Source organism: Hetaerina americana, unplaced genomic scaffold (genome assembly GCF_022747635.1).
Source record: "Hetaerina americana unplaced genomic scaffold, ioHetAmer1.1.p SCAF_15, whole genome shotgun sequence".
NCBI classification, from domain to species: domain Eukaryota; kingdom Metazoa; phylum Arthropoda; class Insecta; order Odonata; family Calopterygidae; genus Hetaerina; species Hetaerina americana.
Genome location: NW_027286625.1, coordinates 12,148,750 through 12,171,837, shown reverse-complemented (window position 1 = coordinate 12,171,837; position 23,088 = coordinate 12,148,750). Strand labels below are relative to the sequence as shown.

Genomic DNA, 23,088 nt, shown 5'->3' with positions numbered 1-23,088 from the left:
GTGCGAAGTACTATATTATTCATGGGACCATTTAATGTTGAATTTTAAACTTGTATTTAATATCTTTGGAAATGATAGGATGAGTTTGTCGATAGTGGTTTGCTGGTGAAATTACGAAACAATATTTTATGCTCGAAAACATGTTTTTCCAGTAGAATTAAATTAAAAAATTGAAAATTTACGGTAACGTTAATTGAATTTGCAATAATTGAATACTTAGTTGAATCCTCCATTTATGTTTTGAAATGCTTTACAAATGTTTGGAGCATCATGCATTGTGTTGAAGATTACATTTGAAGAAATGTTTTTGAATTTTCAATTTTTCTTAGTGGGTACCTTTCAGTTGCTTCAAATAAAAAAAAAATTGTTTTATGTTGGCTCTATCTTCATTCATTCAATAACTAAATCTCCAGTGACTGTGTAATTGGTAATCACTGGGCATAATGTATAGCCTAAGTGGATAATGCATTTAAAACCCACCCAGAAATTGTTTGGTGTGTGGTAACAAAATTACGTTAAATAGCAAATTGCAGAATGGTATATTGTTTTCATCAGGTGTTCTGTTTAACCTATTTTCAGTGAGCATTTCACTGCAATATAAATGAAGTGTACGTTCAGAGGCTAATCTGGTGTTTCCGAATAAAATTGTTTCCGCAGCCCTGTTAAATAAATTTTACAGGAATTAATGCAGTAAATCTCCAATGATATAAAGACCAACCGATGGACTACATATTCCATAGTATTTGCTGATGCTCAATGCTGGGTAATGCAGATTTGTAGAATTTCATAAAATAGTCAAGTGATATTCAGTGATAGAACAGCTTGTGTCCTTGTTGCAAGATGTCATTGGCCCACTCTAGGACTTAAATGTTGTTTTTAAGCTTTGATATATGACCTGAGGTATTGTTATTTGATTTTAAACTGGATAAACAATCCTGATGATCAAATCCAAAACTGGTTATTGTATAAAAGTATTTTTTCAAAACTCCTCCTTAGAATTGAGCATTTTCTCAATTGCCATTAATTTCTCAGCTGCAGTGGTGGTTTTTCATCCCGAGGGTGGTGGAGGCCAATGTTCCCTGAGCGTGGGGGCGAAAGTGGTGGGGGGCGGTGCTCTTGCAGCATGCGGCCACTTCCCCGTCACATTACGGCGCTCTACACAGCCATGGTCATCAGCCTCATGGTCATGTTCCATGTTGCTTTGGTTGGTGCCGATGTACTGGTGTACTCTCAAGCCACTCGCCACCCAGTGGAAGGTGTTGAGTTCCCTGATGCACCAGCTCGGTTTGGCGCACCGATTCCAATGGACGGCATTAGGGTATGCTCAATGCACGTGAATGACAATTACTGATTTTCTGTCATAACAAAATATGATCCGAAAAAATTCATTGCTATTTCTGGGTTTTCATAGGCCAGTTCAAAGTGAAATCATGGTGGGAGGGTACCTGTATGTTTTGTTCTCACCCACCACAAAACAGTTATTTATGCATTTTTCCTAAATTATCAGTTGAGAAAAATGACCCCCAAAGTGTATGGAGTAATTAAGAGTTTGGCATCAAAAGGGGATCGGGATTGGTGCGGTGGCTATTGTACTGGCTTCCCACCCTGAGGGCCCGGGTTCAAACCCCGATGGTGTTGAATATTTTTCAGTGGTATCTCGATCCCTACTTGAGGTACTTTGTGGAGGGCACTTTGAGTGAGTACGCCGTCCGTCGGATGGGACGTTAAGCTTGCGGACCCCTTGGCGCCTCTTGTAAAGAGTAGGCTAATGCCGACGCCGGGTTTCTCTCCATTCTTCATCCTTTCCTGTCCATCCCCTATGGCACAAATGACCACAGCAGTTGGTCGCCTCCCATAAATACTACTACTTGAGCATCGAAAGGGCTTAACTAATGTGGAAACAAATTGGAGATTTACAATATTTCTTTGTGACAACATATTTAAAATCATTATATTTTGATAATATTTATTTATATTATTAGTATTATTTTCCTGAGCTCATAATGATTTTTCTTTTTATGCTGGATTTTGTTTTACACTTCTAGTCTCATTTGTTTTTTATTATATTAAATGAGTTTGTAATTTTCCACAAACTTCACTCATTTAGTATGGACATCAAACAATTCCTTGAAGTGAAGCGTGAAAGTGTGAAGTTCATTTTTTTCATGTAAAATGCAGAGTGTTAATGACAGGAATCAACATCTGTATTTTGGAAAACAATGTGTGCATGTATTTATTCTCAGGTATGAAAAACATTTGGAGATATTCAAAAACTGACTGGTGTCACTTTCCCAAAGCTTTAAATAGGCCCCAAGTAAATTTATTTTATTAATTGAGAGGTTGTTGTTATTTGGAGAGGCAACCTGAGATATTTGTGTTTATTAATGGAAAATGCATTACTAATTGCAGCGAGGATCATGATTGCAAATTTGAAAATGTTGGGTTGATCAGTTAAAAAGTTATTATAACTATGGGAAACTATTCCCAGAGGGACTTTAAAATGGTTGCTTACTAGATGGAGATTGTTATGTAGAAATATGAATGAAAACATGGGGTCTGTTAACCTGAAAAACAGGGAATTCAATGGATGCACTAGAAAAATTAATATTATATACATTTTCCTAAGAAATGAATACTTAGACTAAGGCAATTGAATGCTGTGGGAGACAGCCTGAGATTTCTAGTTTTGTAACTTCGCTCAAGTATTTTCAGGGCATGCCTGGTAAGCCTATGACAAATGGTTTTTATCCCCTGGTAATTATGGGAGAAAATCATAAAATGTATGCTTTGTCAATGTTATATAAAAGTATGCTCCATGATGTCATTATGGTAAAATTAATTATGCAAAGAAAATGCATTGCATGGTGATCATAAATTTAGTTCGTGGACATCAGCAAAATTAATCTGATGATCTTTCAATTTTTCTCAGGGGATGCTGGTTTATGCAAATCCAGAAGATGCCTGCAAACCAATGGATGAACCACCCAGACACAAATTGTATTCTGGGAAATGGTTTGTGCTCATAAAGCGATATGGGTGTAAATTTGAGGATAAAGTGATGAATGCTATGCTTGCCGGTTATGATGCAGCTATCGTCCACAATGTAAACTCAAGTTCTCTAGGTAGGATACTGATTTATCTTGAGCCTACGTACTAGATTTTCTAGTTATTAGATTTCCTGAACTTCTATTTTTAAACTGGACTTAATTCTGAATTTTAAGAGCATGTAGAACAATGTAACATTGTGTGTGCACAGGATGTCCTAGTTAAATTCTTCCAAAATAAAATAAATTTCCCTTAAAAATTCCATTCCATTAATACAAATAAGTCTTATGTTTCATGAAACGTCAATCAACTCACTAATATTGCCCACTGGATGTCTCCTAGTTCTGATAAGCTGATCAATTTTGATAGCATCATATTTTCCCATTGATGTATGTTATCTTACAAAAATATTCAGTCCAAGAAAAAATTGTGGTGTGTGGTATTCAGTATTAAAAAAACTTCAAAACTAATGAACACTTCAAATCAAGGGCATATTACGTGTTTTGCCTCAAGAATGACTTAGGAGTGGTTCATGAATTAGAATGACTTGAAGGGATCAATGCACCATATTCTTTTCCCAAAAATTCTTTCTCTAGTTGTTTCTGAGTAAGTATGATTATTTGAAGTGAATGCTTCTTTATATTTTTATTTAAATATTTCAGTTGGCCAATGCATCTTTGGAAGAAATTTATGACTTAAAGAGATATTTTGTGGCAGGCCATGAAGTTTCTTATTTTTATTTCAACCTTGAAAATCTTATTTATTGGTGCAACCTCCGGGTTGATTACTGTGTTTATGGTTTTTTTTTATATATGAGATTATATGCATTTCAATATGATTTCTTCTAAACATAACAGTTTCAGGTTTAACTTTGTGGAATTCCTTCATAATGAGGGTAAAAAAAAGAAACTTTGCGCTTACACGTAAAGAAAAAAAAACTTACATGATGATGATGCGCAGCTTCGAAACCATGGTCGTGAAATATTAAACATTTATTTTATTTTTTTTTTATTTAACACAATTACGTTGCAATTAGGCAAATTTCCTGGTGGCAATGGTCAGGTTAGGTCAAAGATAACTACTAACAACGAAAATTACATACGAACGCATAAAAACAGATAAGAGACAAAATATTTTTACATAATGACACTTCCACATCACATACAAACAAACTTCCACATCACATACAAAATGCCGTCCACATCACATACAAACAATATTTTCAAAACTACAGTGAAGTTTATTACCCAGTGGCTACTTTACATTTCAACTTAAAACTTCTAAAATTGGATGGAAAGGGCTCAAACAAACCTCCAGGCAGCTGGTTCCAATCAATAATGGTTCTATTTAAAAAAGAGTATTTTTTCTTATTGGTTTTTTGAGTCCTTATTTTTATTTTGTGGCTATGGTCGTTTTTTCCCTTAAAGTTAGGCTTTTCTATCCCTTGCCATAAATCTTCCCACGCTTCGTCCTTTTTAACAATTCTATGCATCGCGCCTAACCTACTCCTTTTTCTTCTATTTTTCAAACTCTCCCATTTCAGTACATCTAACATATCCGTGACACTATCTGTTCTTTTGTACCTTCCGAGTACATATCTTGCTGCCTTTCTTTGAGTTTTTCTATCTTTTTAATATGTCCCACCTCATATGGATCCCATACTATGGAGGAGTATTCTAGGATAGGGATAACCAGTGCCTTATATGCTTTTTCTTTTGTGGCTACGCTACTTCCTATTAAATTTCTCATCACCCAATGCAATACTTTAAATGCCTTCCGTGTCAAATTATCTACTTGGACTCCCCACCCAAGATCCCTAGTTAAATAAATGCCTAAATATTTGCATTGACTAGTACATGGGATTCTTTCTCCAAAGTGGAAGTGCAAAATTTATTTACCTCATCATGGTTTTTTGTATCAACTGCAAAAATGGGTTAACTGGTGAATGAATTGAAAGTGATGAGGTGATTGAAATTTTAAAGGAATCCTTGGTAATAATTTTAAAGGAACATTTTCTTGATTTGTGAAAAAGAATGCGGAATGCTGACTCAGATTATTAGGCATAAAAGACTAAGGAGTACAATAAACCATGGGGTGGTTTAGATTGAATCAGATCCAGAGCTCTTTTTCTCTAACAGCAAAATATAACTCACTAAAGGGACTGTGGTCACATATTCCAATATTCCCTTGGTCATTGTGAATATTCAACCCTCAAAACCACGTCTTTCAAATAATTTATTATATATAGTAGGTTGCCTCAGAAACATTATTGGGGAACAATGCGGAAACCAAAGAAATCCTTTAAAAAACTGGAAACTACAGTTATCAAGCTAAAGGTCAGTTTTGATAGCTGACGATAAAGCTTGCCCAATGCTAAGTCCAACAGCATGTTAATTCTCAAATGGGGGGGGGGGCATGTTATTTTCCCTGGTCCGTCTTTGCCCAAGTCTCGCAGTTTCTGTAACTCAATAGCTCTTGTATCCATCATAATTCATGGGATAGGATAAATAATTAATCTGGTTTCCCTTTACCTTTCTCATGATGCGACATTCTATCAATGGCTGCCTCACTGGGGTCAGGTGCCTTTGCAGTCCCCTTTTTGTAGACTACCTTTAGTCTTGGTTTTTATCCTTCAACCTTACTGGTATTGGTGTACCTACCAGGAGCCAATGTCATTGCTCCCTCCGGAACGGCTCAAGGGGTCGGTCATCTTAAACCATAGCCTTCTACCATGTCAAGGTTGTAGCCTATGGGAAGCAATTGTAATGTTTAGGTATATTCAAACTTCTAGCATAGAAAGTATTTCATGTTTTGATCATGCATTTAATATGTAATTTTAATTTATGTTGTTTTATTTTGCAGAGCCAATGCCAGCAAATCACCAGACTAATATCACCATACCATCCATTTTTGTTGGAGAAGAGACAGGAATATTGATGAAGAAGACATATCAGTATAACATGGGGTAAGATTTTTCTGGTATTTCCAATCATTTTTATGCTTTCAAGGTGAATAATCGGTCAAATTCTTGGACAAGAATTATTGGCATGTTTAAAAATCTTATTTAATGTTGAAGGGGCCTAGTATGGTTTGAAAAATATTTACGACAGAATAGTTCTTTTTTTTCAGTTGTCACTCTGATTGCAAGGAGGTTTTCCTTATGGTTCATTTTCATTTCTAATTGTTGAAATATTCTTGTAATGTCTTTTTCCCTGACGTATTCTTTCTCACCTATATGTTTTCAGCATTATTCAATTGAGAAAAAACTTTATTGTGTGCATGATGGAAAAACTGACAGAATCTGAGTGGTCATTAAAGTTTGATGTGCATACTACTGTGGGTGTTTTCAAAATTCACCATTTTCTGATGGTATTTTATGTGTTTGCCCCAGCTAGAGGCATTCAGTCTCCTCCCATTCATTCTCCTCTTCCCTCCTCTTCCATCTAATGACCTTTGATCCACTTAGAAGTTTTTCATAAAATAATCAAGTAATTTACATGGATAACTGATAAGCTTGCAATGGTACTTAGATGAGCCTTCTCAATCCTTGCTTAATTTAAATATATCCTATTTGAGTGGCTGCATACACTGCTTCAATTGATATTAAAAGAATTTAAGGCACATGCACTTAGCACCATTTTAGGAAAGGAGAGATTTTACCATGGAACAATGTGAACATTATTTAGGAAGTTAATATTTTAAAGGTGTGGTTTAGAGTCTGCTTTCTCCAAGTCATTGGGTGTATATGGAAACTATTTGAACTTTATGCAAGTGGAGAGGGTCCCATTAGATAGGTTTAATGCTTGGACTGTTGAGTCTCCCAAAAGGCCATCTGGACCCTGGGTGATTTCCTTCAAACCATACAAACTTCTAGCATGGAAAGTCTCTCACTCTCTACTATCTAATGATTTTCTCCTATTGAGATGGAGGAAGTAAAACCTACATGGATAAAATCAGTAATACTTGTGAATGCTGAACTTAAAATTGTACTTAGCCTTGGCAGAAGTCCAAATGATGTCAGCCATTTGGTGGTTGATCAGGCTGACTGCTTTAGTTTAATGCTTTTTATCAACTGCATGCTAAACCTCAAAAATCATTGACTTCTCCTTGTTTAGCCTTCATTTTGAAAGTTGTTAATACACATGTAAAAATATCTTACAGCTTTGAATGTATATCATTATAGTATTGTCTGTTGCATTTGTGGTGTAAAGTTAATTGCTATCTATATTTGGTAGTGCAGTGATGATAAAATCAAGTACAAAACATTTTACTTATTAATATCCGATCAAGCTGTAGAGCAAATGAACCCATAAAAGACAATTACATTAGTTCAGATTCTATTAATATTTTTGTTTGTACTACTATCTATTACCAAGCTTGGGTGAATCTCTTGCATCACTGCCAATGAGAATGAAAGGTTAAATACTATTGTTAAAACATTACATTTGTTGTGTTGGCCACCATGTGCAAAAGTAAATCTAAACCTAAAGTTAAACAGCAGAATTTTCCCTTCCAAGCCAAAAATGGCAAACCAGAATCCCGGGAACATATCTGGCAGCTGATTTGTCCAGAAACTGTAAAACAAAGTATCTTATTCTCCATCCTGAAGTATGCTGAAATTTTGTCAATCACTTGATTGATGCATGCATTTTCCGTTGACTTATAGTTCATTCATACAACTGATGAATACTGAAGACATGAGAAAATGCATAGTGGAAAAATGCGAGCTTGTAACTGAATGATTTGTCAGATTTAATGCGTGGCCTCATTCATTTCTATCTAAAATTTTCTTTTTGTTTTGAAAAGATACAATATATTTTACATTTATATGATAAATTATTAACATATCTATCAATAGTCAATAATCTATTTCTTTTTTTTAACAGATATTACATTTTCATTAATGACAATTTGCCATTCAACATAAATTCTCAGCTGCTGTTGTCTTTTGCCATTGTGGTGGGAATATTCTTCTTGGTGTTAGTGCTATTCATGGTAAGATTGTTTGTTTACTTGATTTTAATGGTTTGAATATCTTTTGTTCAACATTTAATTCAGTGTGCTTTTTTTTTGAACGGCTCATATATAAAATTAGTGTAATTTTTTATGTGACAGCACTTGCTTGCTGTAATGCTTAATACTTTTTTTTCACCATCCTAGTCATAGTGAACAATGTTCACTCTTTCTTCATCCCGTGAAGAGATTGTGCATTTATAGTTTTGTTATTAATTAATAATCAAGTGGTCTTATAGGTAGTAAAAAGAAGTGAAGGGTTGAATAATTCTTATATTAGTGAGCCAAAAGTGAGGTCTAAATCATGATTATGTTGGCTGAAACCTGTAATGTGCCATATTTTTAAATTGATATTGTGCTCGTTATCTATACAAAAATGTTTTTATGCTAAAAAAAAGTGACGATACCCATTGCGTTAATTGAAAATAGAAAAAAATTTAAACATTGATGTATATGATTTTCTTGTCACAATATTTTTCTTCATGGGTAATTTTCTTGAGAAAATCCTAAATTACATAAGCTTAACTCAATTCAGGTTTGAAACAATCACCATGAAGTGGCACTTTCATAGAACTTGGAGGGTGTATGGAACAGCTGAGCGCTGATACTAACAAAGCAGAGTAAAGCAAACAAAACAAGAAAATTCCATGTAATTCATTCTCTTATTTTTTTTATTTGCTGAAAGTTAAGTTATATGGCAAATAAAATGGCACACAAACCTAAGTCTAGTTTCGACTTACAAATCGTAGCGAAAAATCAATAAGGCGGCATATTTTGTTGGTTTTTAAATATTGTTTATTTTTCTATCCTTCTGTTGTTTGCAGTTAATTTCAATCAGCTGGCTCTAATCTTCTGTATACTTAGAGTAGATATAGCTGGAGGTAATTATGATTCCATGTATTCATTCAATTGTTACCATCTATTAGTATTTGGATATAGATGTATTTTTACGCACAATATGTACATATGAATGCACAGCATCTATACACGTTCAAGATAACTGTAAAGCCCATGGCGTGTGGTATCTATACAAATTCATGATAAATAAAAAGTTCTGGATGCCTGTTATACATAAGGTAGGCATTATTGATGGGAAAAGACAGTATTTTGCTTGTCAATCATAAGGCAACTTATTATCATGATGAAGATTCAATGCTCCATGTGTTCACTTTAATGCCATTTTAGTGTGAAATTTCTGAAAATGAGGTATACCTGTAGAAGATTAAACGTCTCCTGGTTGGTGGGAGAGCTATTATTACACCATATTTCTAAGAAATTTCACATGTTTTTAGAGTCTAGATAAAAGTATACTCAAAACGTACAAGCCATTCTTTTAACTTTAAATGATGTACCTCACACATTAGAATTATAGAGTAAAAACTCATACTAATCTGGACACCTGCTAAATTTAAATGGAGTGCAGCCATGTACTCCCAGTGGGGTCACAAGAAGGCTGCACTGTAGTAAAAACACAGTAATCAACCCGAAGGTCGGTTTGGTAGGTGATGGTAGAGTTCACCCAGTACTAAGCCCAATGGCATGTGAAATTCACACATCAGGGTTGGGGGGCCAGTTCCTTTCCCTGTGCCGGTTATGGTTTCCCAGGAAGATCTGGTACTCAAAAAATCACATAGCTTGGGTGGAGCTGCAGGTGCCCAGAGTGCCTTGTCCGGGAATCGAACCCAGGCCCCTCCGGTTAGCAGTCCAATGCTCTACCCTCTGGACTACCGCGACCCACTCTAGTACTTCCTTTGGCTTGCAAGTTTCTCTGCACATGGATGACTACCATATTTAAATAACTCGTCATATTTCTAATGGTATTGTAAATCATGACTTACCTGTTCTACTATGAAGCTCCTCTATGAAGCAACTAATTTCCTTGTTTAATGCATTGTAATACTTTGCAGAGTTGCGACTTGTTTGTTCATAATAGGCCACTTCTGCCCACGTGGGTTTTTAACTTCCAAAGCTCCTATATAATTATTTTGAAATCTTCTGGCATTAAAACTATGCATCAAAAATGCCATTAAAAAGTATGGTGCTAAAAAAAGCATGCAATTTTGAACATTGTAGAAAAAGTGAAAGAAGCGGGGTTTCCCCGCGCTAGTCTGGTGATCATAATTTTGTGCTAGAGAAGTGCAAGGTCAGACCCGAGGGAATAAAACAGGGAAGATGGTTGATGAAATGAAATGTAGATGCATTAACATGGACAATAATAAAGAACTATCCGCAGGTTGTGGAGAAAATTATGCATGAGGAAAGGAAGGTGGGTACAATAGAAGAAAAGTAAAAATCTAGGTAAAAAAGAGTTATCAAAAGCCACGAAAGAAACTATAGGAGCAGTAAATAGGCAAATGATAAGGAAATCATGGCTTGCTGATGATGATTAGGATGATATATGAGAGAAGACAATGAAAAAATGTAAACTTGGAATTAAGTATAGAAGTATAAAAAGAGTTGAATAGTAGGTGTGTAATGGAAAGGAGGAAAACCTATCAAAGAAGTATTAGGCTAGGGGAGAGGAGATTGTTGGGAGAAATCCAGAGGAGGCAGGAAAGATGGATGTGAAACATTATGATTGGCGATAGAATGTTGAAGACTGTGATAGAGGGTAGGGTGTTAAGCAAGTAAGGGAGGGGCAGGAATGGAATTGGCATGTTGGATGGAATCATGGCATGAAGGAAGTATGGTGAATTGATGAAAGGTTTATTGCAATGCTTATGTTCAGGTTGTTTTATTTGGATAGGCAAACTGTTGTATTGATTTGTGCTCTTCTTAAAACTATCTTGAACAGAATAATACCTGTAATACTCAGTTCTTATTTCATTGTTAAGTCAATGAATGCCCTACTCTTCAGAATTCTTCTTGATGGAAATTCTGATCCCTGAAGTGATGTGATTAGGTGAAAATTGTTGACCCTTGATTGGGGACACATGTTTTCATCCTGGTCAGGGTATTTTGGTGGTTGAAACAAGTGCTTGATATGCCAAAGGTTGTTGGTTTTAGCCACACATTTGGCATCTACATTGTGTAAAATCTTTAAGGTCTTTTTCTATGAAATATAAATAGATACTAGTGCTTTTTTTTAGTGTCCTCTTGGGCTACACGATAACCTAAATTGTCCTGATGGCCAAAGCACCCCTTTAATAAATAGCAATGGTTTAGTTCACAGTTTAACTCGGGTCTTAGTGGCTCTTGAAATTTTACTGCAAACACTCCTCAATATGGAGTTTTACAGTGAATATTTTGCTTTGGTCAAAGACATACCTACACAAATAGTTCTGCATTAAATGCTAAAATGAGTAATGATGTGTGCCAAAAAAGATGAACCTGACTTTAATCTAATTAATCTGTAAGTCAAGTAGTTTGATTACTTGATATAGTAAATGAATTTTCTCTGAAAGTTAAGTTCTCTTATCTTCTATGATATGTGAATAATATTCAAAGCAATTTGAAAATTTCAAATAAATTGTTTGCGGCAATAGATTTTATTTTTGTGGAAGAATTTTCCTGAATAACTGAGAAAAATTACATCTAAATTCCATGACTAACCTCAGTGAGTGGAACTGTTAAATGTGTACTCCCATTCACCTTATATGAATAAAATTGTTCTTAGGGAAACTCATTTTGTTTTCTCTAATTAAATGGATACAGGTAGTGAAGTGTATCAAAGATCGAATACATAACAGGCGTCATCGACTTCCTTCTTCCTCCCTGAAGAAAATTCCTGTGGTGAAGTTCAAAAAGAATGATCCTACCATGGGATTTGAATTATGTGCCATTTGCTTAGAGGATTACCTGGATGGAGATAAACTACGTGTTCTTCCATGTGCTCACGGTGAGTCCATAGTTGGCTAAAGTAATGGCCAGCAATGCTGAATTTTTTTAATACCTGTAAACTTGAACTAGAAAACAAATGGTCATAATTATCGTTGATAAATTATGGCAATTTTTTGCCTTATAGTTTTTGTTTCAACGATTATGTACATTGGATGATAATTTGAATTTTGGGTTTTCATAACTGGTTGTCTTCCTCAAAATTCCTGCGTACTTTAATTTCAATTCCCATTGGTATAATCTTGTTAGCTTTAAATTTTGTTTTGGGGTGTTAAATGCAAAAAGTGTAAGGTTCACAGAGAGAGACTGGCCAAAAATGTTCAGGAGTCATCTACTGTAAAAATCTTATGATTTTCACTTCCCTTATATATTGGGCTAGCTCATCCATTGCAAAGGATTGCATTTTGAATTTTTGCTGGCATGATTGTTTTCTCTCATGTCTAAATGTCTGAAAAGTGGCATTTACTCATCACTTTTGGTTTTCAGCCTATCACTGCAAGTGTATTGATCCTTGGCTCACTTGCAATCGCCGTGTTTGTCCAATGTGTAAACGCAAGGTATTTGCAAGTGATGAAAGAGTTCCATCTGATGATGACGACGATGATGACTACAGTGTAGCACCTCGTGCTGAAGTATCTCGGAGCCATGCCGTTGCAACAGCCGAGTCAAGTGAAGATGAGCACGCTCCCCTCATTAGGGGAGGAAGCACTTCACAGCCAAGCCAGAGTCGACGAGGGCGTGGGAATCCCCGAAGTGGAGGCACTTTCCGGCATCAGAGGGTAAGGAAGCTGCTTTTGTTTCATACACATCTTTTGGGAATTATGTTAAACTTTTTCTCCATACAGCAAGGAGCGAAACAATAATTTTGTGGTCCATTTGCTCTGAGCATTAAAATATCAACTGGTTTGGTTTATTTGAAATTGAGCCACATTCTTCTCACATTGCGCTATTAGAAATATGTTTGACTGCTTTTGACTACTACAACTGAATGACTGCTTGGTTTGGAAACTGTGCCAAAACTTTTATATGTGCAGAAAGTTCTTGATTGTCCATTTGTGTATTGACATTGCTCTTCTCGTGAAGGATAAATTTTCTTAATGCTTTATTTGTAAATTTAAATTTTTGCTAGCAATAGAATGAAATATTTACTGCGTTGATGTAATAAATATATATCGATCAGGAGAATGGTAAAAGGAATTTTTGAAAACAGTAATAATAACTTTTGTTTAAGTCATACCAAAAATTGTAAGGGAAAACAGATAGCCTTGAAATGTATGAAGCAAAATCCAAATGAAATAGACTGTAAATTTAGTGTAATAAATTAATAGCAAACACAAAATAAAAATTGCGCATGAAGATCTTTTGTGAGGGTAATGAGAAGGCAGTCATATTGGTAGTGTTTGGGCTTGACCAGGAGCAGGATTTGACAATAGTGGTAATAAATAACTTGCCTTACTTAGCAATCATATGAATGAGGTAGCTGGGAGACTTCAAAACTGTTAAGAACAGCAAAAAACAAATGAAATCAGCATAAACCAACTCAGATCATAAATCAACACAAATTTGGTTAAAATTCCTTCATAGTTTCCACGTTGGGAGTGTGCTTTCTATTGCAGACCCAGACGGAATATCACTTAAACTTTAAGTCAATCTACTAACTTTTTTGTTTTGACTGTAACTTACTGATTAAAAATACATATGTTCCTTTCTGACAGTCAGTATTGGTAACTAAAATTTTGACCCTTGTACATTTGTGTGATTTCACTCGACAGTAAAACATGCTTCTTATATTTAGTTTTTTTTTTAAGAAAACTAATTTAACCACTCGAGTTTCCTAACATTGGAATTTGGCATGCTAGGAAGTTTGTATACATTAAGTTGAATTATCAATTTTGTAAAATTTTAAGTCAAATAATCATTTTTGCATTGATTTAACTGTCCAGAATTTTGACAAATTTGCTTTGAAATCAATTATTATAGCTTTGCAGACCAATAGTTAGAATGTTTGTGCTCACCTGTCATTTTCAATGTGTACATTGGGAAAGCAAGATTTGAAATTTATGATAATACTGCTGGCAATTTTGCTGATAACATAGTTCTGCCACTATAGAGTTCAGGGAACTTGAAGAGGAATCATGTTCACTGAATGCTAAAAAAACATGAAAGGAGATAAACCAAGGAAATAGTTCACAGCTAGCAACTAAAAACATGAAATTGAAGATAATGCTGCTGATAGTTTTGCTAGTAACACAGCTTAGGCTCAGATAAACTCAGGAACCTGCTAAGTAAGCTTGGTAATTGGTATGTGCTGATAAGAAACCACTAAGAAGGGTTATAAGAAAACAATATAATTAGTCCCAGCTGGAGAATGGAAGAAAATAAATATTAACAGCTGGGGGACTATGATTTGAGGTGTTCTGAAGAAATACATCAAATCAATCCTAGAAATACTAATTATTGACACAATTCCAGGCATTCTCTTTTTCATGCTGTTAGTTAGATTATTTAATAGTTGAATTAACCATTCCCCAGCAATAATATACCACAAATTCAGCTAACAGTGCTGACAAATCTCTTGTAAATTCTTCACCCCTGATTAGACTCAAATTATTGCCCAGTTCTCTTGTGTATAGGGCACACACTCTCCCTTTGGCAAAACCTAAATGACTGTCTAACCCATGTGACAGATGTACCTGTATGCCCCCAGCTAAGATATGGCAAGGAGCCAGCTGAGTGGACTCCCTGTGGCTTCTTCAACTCAATTTCATCTTTGTGCTGAGTTCCCCTTTTTTAATATCTCAGAGTTCTCTCACTCTCTTCACTTACATTTTTTTCTTTACTATTTTTTCTACTTTATTATTACTCCTTACTTATTTTGCTTTCTGATGATATTTCAATATTTCCTTCACATCTACCTACCAACCAAAGGCAAACTACCACTCCTACCCCATTAACTCACTCAGATAACTCCTGTTTTGCTTTATACATATAGAGTAATAACTAGTCTGTGTTAATATAGGTATTGCACTGTAACAACTCTATTAGCGAGTGCATAATAATTTGTGCCAATAAATTTTCTGTAAATGTTGGAATCAACTGACAGCTTAAAGTATTACTTGCTATGTGTTAATATTAAATATTGCTTATGTTTTAGCACAGATATAGTCCTCACCCCCTTTACTTTTCTTGCCAATATTTAATGCAAATATTTAGGGAACTTGAATAATTTATGCTCTCTCTAGATTATTCTTCCAACATCTTTCAGGATTTTCCCCAGCCTCCACTGGTGGCTTGCTTGGATCGGTGATTTAATGAGCTCCTCAAATTGTCTGATTTGTTATTTTTCCACAAGAAAAGTTTTGCGTATCTTGCAGGAGAATCCATTTCGACAAGCTTCCAGGAATCCCTTCAACCGATTAGCAGGACGTGAAAGCCCTGAACATCCGTGGGTATCTGATTCATCATCTGCATACTCAACCTCTTCATCCGTGGCCTCAGTTGGTCCACATTCCTCACCCGCAAATGCCTCTGAAGAGTCTCGGGTACGAGTGCCTGAATCTGCCCCTACTTCTGATGCTCTGGTTGATGGTGAGTGTATGTGGTTTGATACTATCTTCAATTTTTAGCGCTTTGGAATTTATATGCAACAGGCATTCTGAGTACCTAAAAAATTACCTACACCTCTTCCATCCTTCTCCACTCCCACATTTCAAAAGCTTCCCATCTACATCTATCATCCTGCTTCAGTGATCATGTTTCTGCCAAAATTGCATGTGAAAGTATCTTTGCCAAGTGTAATTCTATGGCCATTTTGGTTCAAAACTCTTTTAAGATATATAAACTGTTCCACCCGCTCTAGTTTTTGCCCACCTATTTTAATATTAATTTTGGCCTTTCTTTTTCTGGAAAATAATATTACCTTTGTGTTATTAATATTCATTCTTATCCCATATATATTGCACTGAATTTCCAATTAACTTAAAAATGCTTGCAGCTCCATGGCTGACTGACAAACTAGAGCGTGGTCATCAGCAAACCTAACTGATTATACTCATTCCCTGCTAATTTTTATTCCTCTCTTCGGTTATTCCCATGCCTGTTGAATCATTTCCTCCACGTGTAAGGTGAACAGTTTTGGCAATAAGGGCTTGACTTATAATTATAATTAATAATAGTAAGTTATAATTAATAATATAACTTATAATTGGCAATAAGGGCTTATTATAATTTCAATAAATTTTTTCTACCCCATAGCAACTAAGCAGCAAGATCTGAATTAATTTTGTTAATAATTCAACAGGGGGGAGAAGCTGGGAAAGCAAGATGGAGGGATGAATTTTAGGGTGGTAGAATATATACAGAGCTATAGAGTTAGTTATGTGTTCTTTGGAGTCTAAGGATATTTTATGTCATGTGAATCATTAGTGCTTAGTAGTCTTATAATGCCCAGGTTTGCTTAAAACTTAACCTAAGCTGGTAGCCTGCTGCGTTAAAAAAAAGGCACTCCTGGTTGAGCATGCATGTGCAGAATGCTTTGAACTAACATATACAAATTTACATGTTAACTCTTTGGGTGTTGTCTACTGTTTGGGCAGATGGTACAGTATTATTATGAAAATTTAATAACGGAATCATAGCCAATGTGAGAGAAATGAATAAAATAGGAAAACTGTGAATAATTTCCCCAATAAAAGCTAGAGGTTGTACTGAAAAAGCAGAGATTTTAATGGATACAGTCTGAAAATGACATGAAGTAAGTTCACCTATAGGTTAGCCATTTCTATGATAAAAAGTAATGAAAATAAAAATGGAAAACTTTTCTATTCTTATTCATATGAATAACACTTAGTTTGGTCAAAAGCTTTACTTAAAAATGGTGTGCACTTTTTTATGTAGTAAATGTCAATCAATTAAATATTTGTATCCATCAGCTGCCTTTTGTTCTTGTAATTTTAGCCTCTCCCCTTTAGTGATGCCTCTAGTTAAGATATGAAAAACTTAACTTCTAGACAAACTTTAAATGGGGGCTCCATTACATTTCAATAACACGTTATCCACTCATTGAGAAATAGCTGATATAAAACAATGCTGCAGATCAGTATAAATATAAATTTGAAGCTGAGAGTTTATTATGTATATTACATATGAGTTTGTTTTCTTCTTCAGTACCTGAGCCTAATTCTTCATCACCAAGGATGTCAGTTAACAGCAGTCGGGATGAAGTTCAGGATGTGGCTGTTCTGCCTCAAGACCAACAAAATAATCAGCGTGAACGATCTTGGTGGTGGTCACTGTGGTCGATGGTGGTTGATGTATAAGGAAGAATCTACCAAGCATTGAAGTTTGTGAAAGTGTAAATTATGTTTTTCAACACCTTTGTGACCAGTTGCTTCCTCAGCAGTGCATGGTAATCCGCACAATATTTGGAAGTATTACATGACAAGGGGATCAATTTCAATTGACACCAATCGAAATAACTTGTTAGGAACAAGTGTTAGAGTGATATTTTCTTCTCATCATTGTTAGCATGCATTCATCCATCACCAATAATGTACTCATGCAGGGAAATTATCAAAGATAGAGTGTAAATAGTTACAAATGTCATGAAGAAAATATAAAAATGAGGTATACAGAAATAGGATATCTTGTGGCTCAATATTACTGATTGAGTTATGTAATTAGTTTTGAGGACTTGCTTTGACTCCATGGTTAGTGTCAAGGTTGCATGGTTGACATTTTTCATGGTAGACGGATGCCAATGACAGAAATGATGTCAAAGAAATGTTTCTCATTAATGTCATTGACTCTGTTAAGTTAAGCTGCCATAATGAGTTCTAGAATGAATTTAAGAATCTACCTCTACCCTCATTTGCCAGTGCCTATGTGGGAGATATTTGACCAGCTGGACTTTCATCCAACCATGTTGATGACGTTGTTAGTATTTTACGCAATTAGCTGTAACATCACATACCATCATCATTTGCTTGAATGATTAAGTAGCTAAGTAACACAATGTTATATTATTTTTAATAATCATAGATATTGACTTGATATTCAGAAATATTGCTTGTCCAATGGGCTTGTCTCCTCCCTGAGACGTATTTTCTCATATGATTTCAACTGCTTGCTAGCCTAAATTATTTATAATAAAGTTAAATTTTGAATGAAAATATACGATGGAGATAATGGCCTAACTAAACCTAGGAATCATATTATGGCAGCTAAATTCCCCAAAAGCAGAAATTGTTTGCTGTGAGCATTTAATTCTATAGGGAATTCTTCTGTACATAGTTAACAGAAATTGTGGTCTACATACTGGCAATGATGTATGTTGTCACACTAGTCAAAAGTGTTTCCGGAAGGTGATTGGCATGGTCAAAAAGTGTTGTGCTTCACCCACCGCCTATTGTATGCCACAGTTCATATTTTCATTTGAGCAAGTCTTCAAAGAGTGTGTATAAAGTTTTTGTACATTTATTTTTTTATTGAATTGAGCACTGCTGAAAATTTTCCAGTGGAGTCCTTTTATTTTAAAATTATCCCAAGTACCTTCGTGAGTGTGTGGATGTGGAGTCCAGATTTGACTTGTTCATGCCACTAATCACTACCACTCCAATTCCAATTTTCACACCGCTAATGTCAGTTGTTATGTATGGGCAGGTAGTGAGTCGTGGATGGGGATGAAAAGTGTGGATCAGTGGAAGTTAGAGAGCCCAATTTTATACTTCCACCCCGTAATGCTAATATTTGCGGTAGCAAAAAATTTGGTGATTGGAATTGTGAGTACTGATTATGATGTGGCAACAAACATTAGGATTGATTATATAGCGGGGGATGTTTGTGGAGCTATGTGGTGTGCGTGTGATATTATGAAAGTGCAATGCACATTGGATGTACAATTGCACTCTTGGGTCTTTCATATAAGTCAAGCCATTGAAAACAATAGTTTTGTTATGCCCAGCTACGTGAAAAACTTAATTAAACACCGCTTAAGAGTTTGCATATTTCATGATATGCCCATCATGCCGTTCATTATATTGTCTTGTTTTGTCTCTGTTGTGTAATGTTTTTGTGGGTGCTATTTACAACTGACAATATTGTAATCATTGTTTTCAATTCTTCTTACAATTTGTAATCTTTTGAAAGTGTAAATAATGATATTGTTTTTATGATTCCATTCATTTCTCTCATAATAATACAAAATATTAATTAATATCAAAACATTTATCTGGGCGCTGTGATGATAAACATGTTTTAGGTATTGTTCTTGATGCAATTGCAATATTAGTTCATATTATGTGCTTTACTTAAATGGGAGATTTATATAAAGATGGTAATCTTATCTTTGCATGGTTATTTTTCTGTTACCTGTGTGAAGCCTCAAATACTTGGCCACCAATGAGGCAAGTATCCTCGTCAAAAATGTCCCATTTCCAAGACAGACAGTGTAGACTTCATTCTAATTCATGATTAGTAAATCTGCATCTACACTACACTATGCAGGCCATAAATGGGTGCTTAGACACCACCCATTTATCTATACATATTGTCTGATACATTATTTGGTAGTTTACAGTTTGATGCAGGTTTTGGATGGGCAGAAAGTCAACACCCCTACCCTTACCCAAGACATGACCTGACTCCGCACCATGATTAACTCCTCTTTATTTCTTCATACTGATTACCTTCCTTCGTTTTGTCCAACATAACTTTCATATCCCTCCCCTTGCCTTGCTTGCTCTAATGTTCACCCTTCTGTAAGTCTTCAACATTCCAATGCTGATCAAAATACTCTCCCTCTATTGGAACAGCGAGTGTTCTCTGGAGTAATAGATAACCTGCTCCGGCACAACGTGGCAACCCTGCCTCAGCCACCCCGCGGTTGCTCCACCAGACTTCTTCCTCTTCCCTACCTCTAATCCGTGCTGAAAGGATGTCACCATGGCTTGGTGGAAGCGTTGTATCAGGCCATGATGATGGAGCTTAGCAAAATTCTGTGCACTGTCCTCCAGTTCTGGAAAACCTGCTGGCAACGGTGTTGATGCACAAGGATGCTACTTCAAAGTCTTTTGAGTGTATACATCTATGCTGGCAATAATTTTTTTTAAATCGACTCAGTCCAACTACTTATGGGACAAACAGTCAAACAAATAGTCCAACTGATACCTTTTTGATTCATCAAAATTTGTAGCGGCGGCATCAGTATCAATTGAAATTTTCACTGATATATGAACATACTCTCCCCATTTACCAAAACTTTGGTCTGGTGGAATGGAATTTATGTTCTGGAGACCACAAAAGAAATTTATGAGTGATATAATGTTATAAGGGACAGCAAAATAATAACTTGATAATAATTTAAGTCAACATGCCAGCAATAATCCTCGAGAGGAAGGAAATAAACGATAGTGTTGGGCAATTGCCCAAAGGGAGAGATCATAGCGATGTCAGGAACAAAGATCCAAGAGTTTGACAGCAGGGAAAACAGATAAAAAAATGCTAAGAATGTACAACGAGTAGCCAGGATGAAAAGTAGAGTGGTAGGAGGGAAATGAAAAACTTGAATGAGGACAGCGAAACTGTTTTTCTAAAAGAAATAGGTGTGCAGGTTCAAAAGGCATTCAAAACTCCAAACAAGAGCCCTAAGCAGCGGCAGTGAGTACAGAGTTTGGTAGAGTTGTCCTGATTTCAGATTATAGAGAGACAGTTGTTAAATTTTTACTTCTGAATGTGAGCTCACATTTTTTTTGCAAAGAATGATTGGTGAATAATCTCAGTGAAAAATCTACAAATGAGATTTGCTACTTATACTTGTTGCAGAGGATGAAAATGTTTCAGCTTTTTAAAAGAGATTTGTTTTGTATTTTATGCTTTGAAGATGTGGGAAATGGTGAAGGGTTAACCTAGAAAGTAATAATGGAATGAAATACTACGAGGGTCATCCGGAAAGTAGTACCCGTTCGTGCCGCATGAAGTGCTGACGACGCGAGTAGCCGCTGGACGAGGTCAGATAGCTTCAGTGGCTTGTCTGCCTTCTCTGAGCCAAGTTGCGTGACGCTAGCATTGCCTGTGTTGTTTCTGTGATTGTTTACAATGTTTAAAAAAATTGAGAACGCCGCCAGTTGTGAAGTGAGGGCAGTGATTAAATTCCTCAATGCAAGAAACGTTCGCCCATGTGATATTCATCGCCAATTAAAGGAGGTGTATGGAGACAATGTAATGGACGAGTCGTCTGTTCGGCGGTGGTGTCGCAACTTCAACATGGGGAGGGGGAACACACACGACGATGAGCGTTCGGGCAGACCGTCTGTCATTACAGACCAACTGGTGAGCTCAGTTGACGAATTCGTGAGGAACGATCGGCGCGTCACAATTGATGACATCTGTGAGCATTTTCCCAATGTTTCTCGAACAATTGTTCATGAAATTGTTAAACACCATCTGCATTATGCAAAAATTTGTGCAAGATGGGTCCCTCGCGTATCTCAATGAGCTGGCGGCGAAGGACTATGCAGCAGGAATACAGAAACTTGTCACACGTTATGACAAATGCCTTAATTTGCTTGGAGATTATGTTGAGAAGTAGTTTAAAGTATCCTCTTTCAAATAAAATTTTTTATGTTTGTTAATATTTACTTTTGTGTCTTTATTTCACGAACGGGTACTACTTTCCGGATGACCCTCGTAATTGAATTGTGTTGAAGTTTTCATGAACTCCATATCTTTGATGAAGGTTTAAGATATTGTTCATTTTGATCAAATGTTGATACACATGCCAGACAACTCTCCAGTTTGGTATCTCTAGAATTCTAATTTTTAAAGGTTGAGAAAGACATGATCTGGGACATGAACAATGTGACAGCCACCAAAGGTGAGTAAGAAGAAGGAAAGTGAGGATTTTTTTAGTTTTATCCTCAAATTGTGACTTCCATTAAACATCTCTTGCAGATATCCAATATCTCGCGCTATCGCACTCGCTATATCTTGCAATCAATGCTTACATGGAATGGAAATTCTTTAATTGCAAACAAACTAACAGGTTGAAGATTGGCACGACACCAAAACATTGTACAGGTACACCAAAACATTGTGACAGGCTATGTTGGGAGTTTTAATCCAAGGAAAAATATTTGATGAATATTTAAAATTCTTTCACTGAATCGTGCATAGTTACTTTTATTTAATTACTTCTAAAATTTATAAATTAATCTCACACATCCCTAACAACATCAAAAAATTGAAAAATCTCTGTCGAAATATGTATTTTCTCCAAGGATAAATTTTAAGGACCAACACTGGATTAACATGATAGAATCTCCCTCGGGTCTGTCCTGGAAAAATTTTTAACAGTTACGAACTTGGGCTGGGAGACTCATTTTCTACTGGAGAGAATGATCTTTCTCCTAGAACTGTATACTAGATGCATATGTTTCTTCTCTAATCATAAGGATTTGAACAAGGCTGCACTATTTTAATACAGAATTTTTGGATTTTGCCTTTGAATTGAACATTGAGTATTTACCCAAGCAGTTTGTTTGGGTAATAGTTTGCCCATCAATCAATTCATGCCTCCATAAAACCAAACACTTCCCTCATACTCCTGTTGAAGGCTGATAATTTCTCTGAATATTGCATGAGAAATATGTGCTATTAACCTACCCTTAGCCTCCTTATAATGAAATTTGCCCAGCTGAGAATCATAAAAATTACCAACAAAAGCTATTTTATAAATAAGTAATGTAATCATTTAAATGTATGGTTTCTTATTGTGTCTTCTTCCTGGAAGCATACAATAGCAGAAAGTAACATTTCAATTCGCTTCGAACTTTTTATATAATGGCTGGTACATACAATGCAGGAGTTGCACTGCACTCACTAATACTTAAAAAAGTAATTAGGTTAAGGCCAGCATTATAGCACTGCTGTAATGGCATTACAGAAGAGGAGATACATTTGATCATTCACAATGGAATAAATTGATAAGGTAGGTATACTATCTCCAAATTAACCATGTGATTCTGTTACCAAACTTTATTAAAGTAACACAAAGCCAATTGAGCTGCTTTCATACTTGATAAAAAAACTACTGCTGGGCGAACAAATTATTAAAATTTACATGCATCAAGTTTTATTTGCTCTGTACAGATACAGAACAGTTGAATCCAAAAGAGTTAAAACTACCCAAAGCAATGC

At 35.7% G+C, this 23,088-nt stretch overlaps 1 protein-coding gene across 9 annotated transcripts in view; it reads left to right on the top strand.

The window, feature by feature from the left end:
* Positions 1–19,237, top strand: part of LOC139686804 (E3 ubiquitin-protein ligase RNF13-like) — a 113,035-nt gene extending 93,798 nt beyond the window's left edge. For 8 of the 9 annotated variants that reach the window (XM_071583856.1, XM_071583854.1, XM_071583857.1 and 5 more), the window contains exons 3-10: positions 1,033–1,318; positions 2,930–3,122; positions 5,908–6,010; positions 7,932–8,040; positions 11,713–11,896; positions 12,382–12,674; positions 15,270–15,489; positions 17,062–19,237. In XM_071583856.1, the coding sequence (XP_071439957.1) occupies positions 1,073–1,318; positions 2,930–3,122; positions 5,908–6,010; positions 7,932–8,040; positions 11,713–11,896; positions 12,382–12,674; positions 15,270–15,489; positions 17,062–17,213 (1,500 nt within the window). In that variant the 5' untranslated portion in view covers positions 1,033–1,072 and the 3' untranslated portion in view covers positions 17,214–19,237. The remainder of the gene's footprint in view (positions 1–1,032; positions 1,319–2,929; positions 3,123–5,907; positions 6,011–7,931; positions 8,041–11,712; positions 11,897–12,381; positions 12,675–15,269; positions 15,490–17,061) is intronic. The other variant, XM_071583861.1, reaches the window with a different exon arrangement.
* The last annotated feature ends 3,851 nt before the right edge of the window (positions 19,238–23,088 follow it).